This window comes from Convolutriloba macropyga, unplaced genomic scaffold (genome assembly GCF_964194025.1).
Source record: "Convolutriloba macropyga unplaced genomic scaffold, txConMacr16.3 SCAFFOLD_3583, whole genome shotgun sequence".
Lineage (NCBI taxonomy): Eukaryota > Metazoa > Xenacoelomorpha > Acoela > Convolutidae > Convolutriloba > Convolutriloba macropyga.
In genome coordinates, this window is record NW_027449266.1 from 13,114 (window position 1) to 26,000 (window position 12,887).

At 33.2% G+C, this 12,887-nt stretch overlaps 1 protein-coding gene across 1 annotated transcript; it reads left to right on the forward strand.

Annotated features, from left to right (window-relative positions):
• Nucleotides 1-850: 850 nt before the first annotated feature.
• Nucleotides 851-9,264, forward strand: LOC142354912 (uncharacterized; the record flags this gene model as incomplete). Its single annotated transcript, XM_075407246.1, has 3 exons — nucleotides 851-1,037; nucleotides 8,076-8,164; nucleotides 8,936-9,264. Coding segments are annotated over 3 exons (605 nt in total), but the record flags the coding sequence as incomplete, so codon positions are not given.
• Nucleotides 9,265-12,887: the final 3,623 nt, after the last annotated feature.

A 12,887-nucleotide genomic window follows, 5' to 3' on the forward strand; every position in this document is an offset into this window, starting at 1 on the left:
CATGGGTGTTTTGTGTCTGTATCGTCTGGTTCATACTTCCACGACCTCAACCCGGGAGGTCGTACTTATACTAACTTACGTTTTCATGCGAAAATCATGTGCGTTAAAAATATAAAAATAAAACATCCGGGAGTTATGTTATTTTTGCTTTTTTAATTTTTCAGCAATTAGTTTGGAATTACCTAACTCTAATTGTTTAATTGTGTTAGGAAAAAACTGAATGATCACTTGAATTATAACGCAAAAAAATATATAGAGCGCTGGAGTCCATGATCTACACATTGGGTAAAAATCCAGAAAACTGGTTATAAAAGAGGGTCGTGCTCTATTTAAAGGGAGAAAAGGGTTTTATCAGGCTGGGATTGGCGGAGAATTCAAACCATAAGTTTCCGTCTGCTGCAGTTCTATTGAGGAAAGATGCTACGATATCAATAGCTTCCAACTCCTAAATTAAACTCTTTTTCAACTAACCCGCTTTTAATTTCACTTTCCCTGTTGCAATTTTGTTTACAGTTGCTGCGTTGCTACCTCGTCATTTACAGGAGCAAGAAAACGTAAGCATAACCGAAACATTTTCCATAATCAGAAAATAGAACTTATGAAACAATTTATGCTCGCTCGATTTTTGTTTTCAGTGGAATGATTGCTAAAGCTTATACGTATACTGAACTAAACACACTCACAAATAAACTCAATGCGACTTACAGATCAATAAAAAAGATTAAACATAGGTAAGTACAGTCAACTATTACAATGTATTAAGATACAAAAGTTGTAATCAGATTCAAAGGTCCAGTGAAATCACCCAAAATTCCGATTCCGGTAGATGCTTGCTATGATTGTTATGCAGTTGCACCAACATTATTAGTTGAGTTTAGATTGTATTACGACTCCCCATTCGACATAGGCCTCATACAGCTGGACTCACCAATCACAGATCCACAGGCTATAATCCCTCTCTGCACTGAAGACTCTCTTCCCAATAACATCTATGGACTCTGTGGGTTGGGATCAACCGCAATGACTTCAAAAAATATGTATGTTTTTAATCATCGTATTTGAGATTTTTTCAAGCAATTTTGATCGATTGACTCATTTTCAGTAAACGGTTATAGGCGGAAAATTCTGAAAATTCGGCTGAAAATGCCTTAAAAACCAACTCAAAATTCTAAATTTTCTGTCAAAATTTTCAAAAAGTTGATAAGCAACTAAGTACTAAGAAGCTAATTCTATGAAACACAATTGAAGGGGTAGATAGTCCTGTTTGTTAAATTCCTGATTTTTATTGCTTCACAACATTACTTTACATTTCATCGCTGAAGAGTCAACATTTTATGAGGCAAATCAACACATGTTTTGTCCGTTTTCGACCTATTGAAGTTCAATTTGGCAATAAGCTGTTCAGAGAAGAGCAAAGTGTACAACTTTAGGATCACATATTTCAAACTCCAATTCTAGGAGAAAAGTGAAATCATAGTAAATGAATGATAAATATTTTTGGTTTCTTAAGAAACTCATTAAAAAAACGACAATATGTGCTTGCTTTTGAATGACTATATAAAAGCTCTATGAGTAGAGCTAATGAGTTGACTCCTCAGATTTGTTTAAGCTGATTGTCGTTTTATAATTTTGAGACGAAAAAGTGTTCGACAAATTTCCTGCTTAGGAATAAAATCTGTCACTTTTTTTCAAATCGGGTCTCGCTTGAAATTCTGGCAAACAGAACTTTATCTAAACTAATACTACCGTAGTCCAGAAACATTTAGTTTTTAAACATATGAAATTGTTGTTATCGTATTTTTTTCCTAGCAAAAAAAAACGATGAAAAACGTTCCTACGATTTTTTAGTCTGAATCATCGTTTTGTTCAGTATTTAACATAATAAAGAATTAATATCGTCGTTTTTAAACGAAAAACAGACTTGGTTTCGTTGTTCTATAAACGTAAGAGAGATTCGGTAAGAGATATTTGGAGGAAATACCGTGAACTTTATCTTCTGGGTTTTAAGAGCAGACCGAACAAAAAACTGTCGGCATGTTTGTCTTCAAACGTAATTAATCATCAAAAAAATTTCTTGTAAACTACAAAAAAAGATGTCAAAAATGAGTGAATGTGAATTAATCAACAAGATCCATCATCAATGTTCAACATGCATTTTACATTTTTGAATATAAAATGAACAAAAAAAACTTTGGTCGTTCAATTATTTTTGTAAACGAGTTAGAAAAAACATTTCAATAATCTAAGACACTTTTCACAAAGAAAATGGATTGAAATTCCTGTCAAAAAACGCTTTCATAACGTTTGACTAAATTATACATGGAAAAACAAAATTTCCTATGAAAAAAAGACAATTTTTTACGTCAAAACCCAACATACCGACGCTTTCTTACTTTTCAAACGAATTATATCAAAGATTCTTTTACAATTTTTTTGCTGTTTCTGTTTGTTCTGCTCGACTAGGGTATTTTATAGACAACAATCAGACGTTTACAAGCGAGAAAATCCGCAATTTTTTTTTACTATTACATCCAATTATGCCATCGTAATTGGCTTCGTTTTAAATCAAACATGATGTCGTATCTTTTTCAAACCGAAAACACGCCAATGATTTTCTACTTTCCAAAACCAAACATACCGATCCGCCACTACTCGTGAAAACGATGAAACTGTAAAAGTCCTGCATTCCAAATCTTGTGGTGTTCGGAACAGAAGATGTCAAAATTTCTTAGTTTTATTGGTTTTTGTTTGGTGTTCTAGACTAGTGACCAAATGTATATTGAAGTATGTACACCTGTGTAAGCAAAACTGAAGACAAGTTGAGCAAAAAAACAGGAAACTAAATTTACAAACAAATTCTTCGGAGATAAAAATTAAGAGCGGTCTTTCTCTCGGATAGATCTGAATTGGATTTGACCTTTTTGTAGTATATATGATTTTAAGACAGTACTTTTTGATTTTTCTTTTGTAATCTTTCATATTTTCCCTGATTGCTTTCATAATCTGATCTCTCCCGTGGCTAGACTGGATGGTTATCTTGTATCATCTTACAAGATTCTCTCATAAGATGTTTATCGTTTAAGATCATGATCTTTTAAGAGAAATGCATATCTTGCAAGATTTTTGTTTTTATTAAAAGGTTATCTAAAATTTAGGAGACTGAAAAGTTTTTGTTTCTTTGCTTTTAACAAGGGCACCAATACCTCAGAATAGCACTACACACACGATTAAAATGTGATGGAAATCAAAATCAATAGTCACTGAACTTATGGACAGGCATGAAAGGGCCCTTTAGCTCCAAATATTGAATTTCCAAAATTCGATAATTCTAATTAGTAGAACTTCATGGACAAATTTTGGAAAACCTTATGGTAAGCTCCTTCACGGTTTTGTTGTTGAAACGAAGCTTTAAATCGAACTGTTATCTTCTAAGATTCTATTAAGACGAACGATTATCTTGTATGATTTTTAAGACAAATAAATAACATATAAATTTCTTTTAAGACAAACGTCTTAAAAGAAATTTGTCTTACAAGATCTTGTAAGGCGAGTGGCTATCTTATAGCGTTCTTGTAAATTTAAACGAATGTTTACTTTTAAAGATTATGCCAGAAAATCTTATAAGACGAAGCTTCCTCTTGTAAGATTCCGTCAGAATCTTGCAAGGTCTTACAAAATAACCACTCGGAGTTGTCCCGGGTTACATGGTTTGCTCTGACTTGCGCTTCAATTTAACTATGATCAAATTTTCATTTACTGTCTGAGACTAAAATAACCTCTGATTGTCCCTTGCGGACCCTTCTCCAGATTTTTGTGAGCTCAATTTTTCCCAGTCTGCGTAACTTCTTGCACAATGGGTCAGTGTGCGCCCAAGTAGACGTGTAGTTATGAAAAGGCTTTAAATAAGTAACGAGGCCAACTAACTTTGACTAAACGCTATCGAACTTTGTGTTTAAAGTGGAGCTTCACTCTTTTCATGTGTCTGTCATTAATTTTTCATAGCAATTTTTGGACAAGCACATTCTTTTTAAACCGTTTTTTTTTGTCGGAAATGGTCTATTGATAAGACACAACATGGTCTTTTTCGGACAAATTGCGGTCAATTTTTGTTTTGCTTGAATGCTTGAACAAGCAAACCATTCAGGAAGCAACGCAAAACCTAACATATAATTGGAACAATGCTTCCAAAAGAATTGTAACAATCTGACGACTTTACGGTGAATCAATTGTCACAACAAATTTATCCGGATGAATGGAACTAGGTAACTAAGAGTCGTTCATCAGAAATCCTATGACCATGAGTTTTGTGCGTTGGTAATAGTAATCGAGAATCCCGGTTCGAGGTGTCACCGCTAAAAATCGCTAAAAGATGTAAGATTTGCGGTGAATTTGAGTAAAAGTGTAAGATTTGCGTTCAATGCGATGAATGCGGTGAAAAAAACTTTTAAGCGGTGAAAAATTTTTTTCAGCGCTTAAGCGGTGAAAGAAATTTTTTCACCGCTACAAGCAGGATGCGGTGAAAAAAAATTTTTTCACCGCTACCACCAGAATGCGGTGAAAAAAAATTTTAGTTAGTCAAAAACGTTAGTCAAGCTAGAGTCGAGATGAACAATTTAATAGGGCTAAGGTATTTTCTTTGATTATTTCAGAACATTTTGGTCAAGCTTGGTCTTTTTACTATTCGAGTCCTTAAACCTCAGAGTTCAATTCGTCTGAGACCTCTACCTTAGATTTAACAGTGAGTTGTGACTTAAAACTTTGCTTATTTCTACACGAATAGACTCTAAACAAGGAGGCTTGGTAAGGTGCGTTTGCACATTAGGTTCCGACCCCGCTCATCAACATTTTTCATTTAATTGTCTACCAAATGAGGAAGAGATAAAAAAAATTAACATATCAACATATCGTTCAACAAACTACTGAATGAATAAGACATTCTACTCTAGAGGGCCTATGAGACCTGTGGCTAACATAAAATGAATACCAGAAAAGACGGCAATAAAAATCAAATAGTTACAAATATTAATTACGACCAAAACTCCTTGTCCATTTTTTGAAAACCACTAATAACCAAATCAAAATGGGATCAGATAAAATTTATACTCAGAAGATTATCCGGCACTTTGTTGGAACAAAATATGGGACTTTTCGTTGATGCGAATTGGCAACAAGTCGACCAGAAATGAGCAAAAGGGGCAAAGTTTATTAAAACATTGCTTTTAAAAAAAATTAAATTCGAACTGATTAGAAACATTACGCATCAAATGAAATCATTGAGAGACTTTTTTATACCTCAATAGAGAGCAACTGGGGGCTTTCATTATACAGGATAGGTCATACGACTAGAAAAAAAACGACAAGTACAGGCAAAAACTAAAAATTCTCACGAAAAATTATGCACGAAAACGATGTAAACCCAATCAATTAAATATTAAGCTGATCACTAAAAACCATATCTTAAAATAAAATCTTCCTTTGCTTTTTTTGAAGGTAACAAAATTTGTAAATCCAATGACGCCCTTTATTGTGATATTGTGAAAAGAGAACAAAAACCTACAAAAAAGGGGGCAACTTTGCAAATATCACGAAAATTAATTTTATGAAATCTGGTTGTTCCAAGAAGACAGACCATTCGAGGAAAATAAAACCATTGTGAAGAGCAAATTGTATTTCAAAAGATAAATGATTTGAATTGTATATAGAGATGCTTAGCTATAATTTAACAGAAATAAAATTACCAGATCTCAAAAATCCATCTCTTTTTTATTAAAAACATTTATTTTCAAAATTCGTAGCCAACGAAAGCTTTCGACTAAAAGAGTAGAAAGTTTGTCCTGCAACTACTCGAAAAATTATTTGCGAGTGTTATTAATGAGACTAAATCATAAGACTATAAAATAACATTAAATACAAGCTGAACTAATAAGTTTCTCAAACAACTTTCCGAAACCACACTTTTGAAGCCATTAAATTTATACGATAATAACCGCAGGAACATAACATCTTCATTTGCGTCTCTTTTGACCACCATAATGTCTTTTTGTAAGACGACTATCACAAAATGACAACAAAACGAACCACAAAATCTGAAAAGTATCTAAAATTCACAAAATTCTTCTGAAACAAATTGTTTAAGCCCTGAAGACATCATTTAAAACGTTTAAGCAATATAAAAATTATTGTTTGATTCAACAAACAATTATAAAAATTCTAAATATTGACGATAAGTTGAGAAAATGAAACAACATTGTATAATACGAAAAAAAACGCAAAACAGAACAAAAAGGATAAGTTGAAGAATATTATTACTCATTTTTTAGAATTTTTTTTCGAAAAAGAAAACAACCATTAGCTATTTACCGATATAAGTTATTAGTCTCATTTGTTTATCTATAGGTGGCGACTGAGACGTTTAAGTACACAATATTTGGCATATGACAACAAAAATTAACAACAAATAAAGGACAAAAATAAAAAACTACCAATTTCTGCAAGAGAACGGTGTCGCAGTCCTTCAAACCATGTGTTATGAAAACAAGAAAAATATTCAATTCCAAATGCTGTAAAACGTTTTTCAGTTAGATTGGTAAAAATTGTTAAATTTACAAATGAAACAAAAACAACAGCAAAATTGGGAAATTATGAACAAAATTCAAAAAATTTTGTATGAAAACTCGTAGTACCAAAAGCAAGAAAAACTTCTGTTAAAACAATTGGCCACAAATTTAGTTTGTGTTCTATACGGAGGAAGGATTGACCTGTACTTACTGAGAACAAACAAAATGTTGACTAAAATAATATAAAAAATTGACAAGTTCAAGAAATCAAAGAATTTTCCTTAAAACAAATACATTCAATAACATAAGAGACATTAGGTAACAACCAAATGAATAGAAAAAATTCACTAACAGCTCTTGAGGAAGATATTTAGATATTTGAGTGGTTAAACGTAAAAATGAGACTGCCTAAGAATAACAATTGAAGGCAAAACACAAGAATTCAGTTAAACTGTACTGCAACTCTTCCTCTTCCTCAATGCCATAAAACTCTTTGGTTCTCTGAAAACAAACTGTGACTAGATTCTGCCTCAAGTTTACGTAAATTGAAGCTGTCATTAACGGAGCAGTGAAAAAAAAGTAATGTCAGTAATTATCATTAAAAAAAACAAAAGCAAAATTTTTTGAAAAATGGCAGCATCAAAATAAAAACCAAAAAGTCTCTGATTCTAAGAATCCATGATACTGTCGAACCTCTCACTAACTTTGTCGCGCGCCCAGCAAACCGACCAAGTGTTTCAAGTGTTTTCGAATTAGACCAATTGTTGCGTGGAATTCCTAAAAAATATTTAAAAAAAGAACGATGCATTTTGTATAATCATCGAGTCAAATCTGCAAAAAAACGGCAAAGTTTTAATTCCAGAAGACTTTCATACGGCACCTAATTGCAACTAGCGCTCTTCTTGAGATTATGGAGTCTGTTTTAAGGTTTCTAGGTCACTAAGTCTGGCAAATTTAATCAAAGTGGACCAAAAAAGCATATTTTGTGCCACTTTTGATGAAAAAAGTTTGAATTTTTAAATTTTTATCAACAATTTTAGCCAAAAAAAACTTCAATCAAACAATTCAGCAACGCTATTCTTTCTCTAACGGTAACAAAGACACTCTGCCGTTAAAATTTTGAATCGTTAACTTATTTTGAACTATATTAACGAAATTGTGCCAAATTCTAGCAAAAATTACTGAAAATTTGAACAAAAACAGTCGAATGTTCACAAAACTTTACACCTCGATAACTACCTTTAAAAAACGAAAATCGGAAAAATCTTTTCAATTTCGTATTCTACACTGGACGGGTTTTTCAATGATACCACTCACAATTCTCTACGATGAATATATCGATCGGCCAAAATTGACTGAACAAAAAAAAAACCCAGTTGAGTATATAGTTCCTCCTCCCCACTAGAGTGGGGTCGGAACAATAATGGGTTGCGCCGTCACATTGAACATGAAGCTCTGAGAGATAGTGGATGATGTATTTGCCTTGTTGCAATTGAAAATTGAGCTGCATTTGTTTAGACCAAACATTCTTCAGGAGACCTTTCTATGGGAATCAGAATGGCAACAATATCAAAAGGAGAAAGAATCATTATGTATGGAAAACACGCGTAAGTGTTATGAAGCTAATAATAAAATTTTTGGAACACTAATCGATTTAACTTACCCCAGCTCGAGTATTATATGAATAAGAAAATAAATATTGTACTACAACATCCTGGCATTGGAAACCCGATGATGCGCGTTTGAGTTTCAGAATATGTCCCAAATGATGACTTGATTAATCTTGAATTCAAATAAATTTCCGATTAAGATTTCTAAAGAAACTTCTAAGGAATTTGATTTTGATTTTTTCAGTCAATTTTGCATTTTTGAGTAACATCCGATAAGGTAAGTCGTAATACCTTTGGAATAAGGATAACACCCGCTTTGGTAAGCAACACAACCAAAATTTTAAAAAAGCAACTCTATTGATAGACAGATTCAATTTTTGAAAGATTCTTGCAACATGACCCAAATCTTTCAAGATTCTTGCCAGAAGGATTCAATTCTTGCAAGTATTTTGCAAAAAAAAGTGGAAGAAATATGAATTATCTTGCACGATTTCTGGTCACATTTTTGCAAGATTTTAAACTCGTTAACTAACAGGAAAGAACTTGCCTGAAGACCTACAACCGGACACCAAATTGAAATATTTGCGGTGTCCGGGACAAAACAACCAACTTGACAAAATACCAAAACTACACCCAATATCTTGTAGAAGCAGCTATATGCTAAATTCTAAAAGAATTTTTGAACGAAAAGATGAAAAGGGAAAAATTGGGTACTATGGCATTGGGTATTTTGGATTTTATTTCTCGTGTATAAATTGATGTTTAAAGTGAGCAATAGCATGACTAGTGGAGGTGACAGTGGGTCTCCCCTCTACCTCATGAATAGTCAGAATGGATGCAATCAAGTGCAATGTCTGCAAGGAGTAGTCACACACAGAATAAGAGCAACAGAAGATCCCTTCCTTCGGGCCTACCTGTCAGCTCCTAGAAACTCTAATTTATGTAAGATTGGGGCTGAATGTTTTCTTCTCTTCAAACAAATCTGGCCGAGGGAATCTAAGAGACCTCTCGGAAAAATGTACTTCAAAAGTGTGCCTCATTTTTACAAGTGGATCATGAAAACTATCCTGGATGCCAATACAATAAAGGCTATTTAAATTTGTAAAATTATTTAAAAGTTATACTGTTATGTAACGGAATACAAATAAATATTTAAAAACAAATGCATGCGTTTTAGGGAAGAGCAAACAGGCCTCTTGTATTTGACTATAGAACCACAGCGGCATGATTGAAAATTGGGAGCCAGCAGGGCTTAACAGAGTTTTTAAATTTAGATAATTAGAAATTTGAAATAGATAATTGGCAGCTGAGTCTGCCTCTAAGCCCAACTAATCAAGAGAGGCATAAAACTTTCTTGCAAACTCAAAAAAGATAAACCTTCATGTAAGTTAGTCATGCCTTGGCGATGAGGCCATTTAAATCTTGTGAATCTGTTGATTTATTAATTGAAGCAAACTGTACATAATTTTGCCACAGCCCAGCATCAGAATAATTGAAATTCTGTTTAACTCATAGACCATAAAAAGAAGTCAAGTCAAATAGAACTAGAGCAGATAACAGCAGCTAAAGTCACAAACTGTCAATATTGGTAGTCATTGTGTAAACGTCATTTAATTCATTCTTATGAAGCTCTTTCTTCTCTTATCTCAATCAGAACAATCCGCTCTTCGCTTTCTATGCTGCTTCGTCAAACCTATAGAGCCATTATTATGTAATCAAAGGAATGAACAGATTTTCCGACCATCAGATTTTTACAAGTGTTCCAATTCATTGTCAGAGCTTTCTTAACAGCATTTTGATGGCAGCATTATCAGAAACAAACCTTACGAAATATTAGAAATAATTCATATGTCGATTAACATGAAAAAAAAGTAAAATGCCTATTGCACTAAATTGAAAAATCGCCGTATTTCTGTCGAAGTTATTTTCTACGCCAATATTACGATGGCTATCAAGTTCCCGTCTTACAGACGGAAAGTGGCCCTTATTTTGGCCATAATTGAGTCATTCATATTTGCTGGGACTATATTCGGGTGGAACTCACTCACTCACGTTTTTCAGTCTCAGGGATACTTCAAAACAGGTGAATGATTGGATCTTATGTCCTCGCCCCCAGTGTGCACCTCTCCTTATAACATGGCTCGTATATTCAAACGCATCTGTTCAAACAGCAGATAATGCATCAAAACAGAGAAAAGATTTACACAGAGCAACAAAATTAACTAGTTAAGCAAAGCCGAGTAGTGCTGGGGAAATTTCTAACAACTAACAGGGGTTAGATTCTATTATAGCCTGGGTAAACCATCATACAACTTATGTGGGCATATACAACTTATACAACAGAATCATTACTCTACTTCTTTTGTCTTTAAAACCAATTGAGATTGACAATACCGATAAAAAACTACGCTATCGGCACTTCTTACATAAAATACCGACGATACCGACAAAAACGACGATAATCGACATTTCTTTCATAAAAAACCGACGAAATCGACGAAACTAGGAAACTCAACAAAAAACGACGCTTCCTGCGTCGATTTTGTCGCATTTTCTCAACCCGGGTAGTCATAGAAAGAATATATATGATTTCCTGGAAAACATACAGGAATCACGCAAAAATTTTGAGAGAAGAAAAATTGGAAATCCTTATTTACAATGGAAGTCGAAAAAATAGTCTTCGAAATCATACAAGGTTGTATATGGCACAAAATAGTTTGACTGTTGCCACGAACTACAAAACAAAGTAAAGACAGGGCATTTAAACTGTATATATACTAAACTTGACAGGTTTGGATTTTTTGTCCATATTTTTTTAAGTGTTCCGACATCTTTTGAGGGGGAGGAACTATGTACTCATATAGGTTTTTTGTTCAGTCAATTTCGGCCGATCTATATATTCATTGTAGAGAGTTGAGCCTGGTATCATTAGAAAGCGTGTCCAGCGTAGAGTTTGGAATTAAAAAGCTTTTTTTCGTTTTCATTTTTTATAGGGAGTTAACCAAGATTAAAATTTTTCTGGATAACAGACAAAAATCCGCTGCATTCATTCACATTTTCCGCATTTATGACAAATCATTGGTCATTTTTGCTAAATTCTGTTAAAAATTTTAATGTCTTTGTTATTGGTTATACATTTAAAGATAGAGATTGGTAGCCGATTGGCTCTATCCGAGTTTTTTGGTTAATATTTTTACCAAATTTTTTGCTTTTAGACTTTTGAAAAAATAATGCTTGTTGTAACAAAACAAAAGTACGCAATTGTATCCCGCTTGTTTAAGTAACTTAAAAAGGCCAGAAGTAGGGACCTAATATCTGCTGTCAGAATCTCTGGAAAATCCAGGGAAGGGTAGTTGTACTTTCGATTCCTATAGGAGTCTTCTCGGATTAAAATTTTGCTTTTTGTTTTTAAAGAAATTAACTCAAGGTTTATCGATATTGCAACATATATTTATGGTTTTATTAGATTTTTTTATCCTTTTGCTAATTGATCTAGTTTGCTAGCATGTGAAATATTTAGTTGCTTCTATTGGACGCGCGATTAAAGCAGGGCTGGGTTTGGACTCAATTTAGACACTTACAATCAATAAACATCGAGATCATATTGGTGCGCCGATTTTTCAAAATATATTTTTGCTTTTTTTTATTTCGGTTAGTGACAAAGAAGGTTTCTAATCAGAGCTCATTTAGATAGAGATCCGTTTTACAACAAATTTAGATCAAAAAATCATCTATTATGTCTTCAGAGTGAAGCTCATTGCAACACTTTATATGGCTTTGTCAATGAGTTTTCGTAAATTTTTTTACTGATTTTTGTCTACCTTAATTTTCAGTTGTTTTTGCAGATTCCTGACTTTCTCATACCAATCATATATCTAATGGGATTCCATAAGAGCTATAGGTTAACCATTAAAATTCTTCCAGTTTTTATCTAATGCCTCTTTTGACTTTTAAATAATTTGGTTTAAGGGAAAAAGACTCAAATTATACAAGGCAAAATATATTCCAAATGGAGAAAAAACACTTTCTATTGTGATTTTATATTTGACTAATGGTTTCTTGGCTTTCTTACTACGAAATCTGGAAAATGTTGTGATTTTTGCACACTTGACTATATTTAACGTGGCTATTCGTTCCCGTTTCAAATTATCACATCAAACAGCTCCAATTGGCACCTAAATAATGTGCAAGAAAATATATTGAAAGATATCAATGAATAGCCATACCTATAACGGCAGCGAAAATTTTCTCTCGCATTTTTTTCTTTTTGCCTGTAGTTTTCGCTCTTTTTGTTTTCGTACGGCATATTCTGGTCAATTGAAGAACCTAATAGCTTCTTTGAATTTTTAGGTGATTCAATTTTTTCGTTTCATTAAAAAGCGTTAGCAGTGTTAAACAGCGTTAAACAGTGTTAGCATTTTCTTTTTTTATTTCCCAATTTTTGCACTCATTGTCACCATCAGTCATCTTGGCTCATCATTGACTGGGCTCATCAAGTTTTATTTCTTCCAGGCAACAATTTTTCTGTTGTTCATACTTTGTGTGATGTCCATAGAGCTTAGAAATCTGCTCTCATAAAAATTTTGTGATTTTCCGATACTGGTCAATATTTGTGGTTCTTTTTGATGTCTCTTTCAAAGGTGACCCTTTAGGGAAAAGACCCATATAAAATCAAATAAAAATCAAATAAAAAATGAACCGGATTTGTCATTTTAATGGT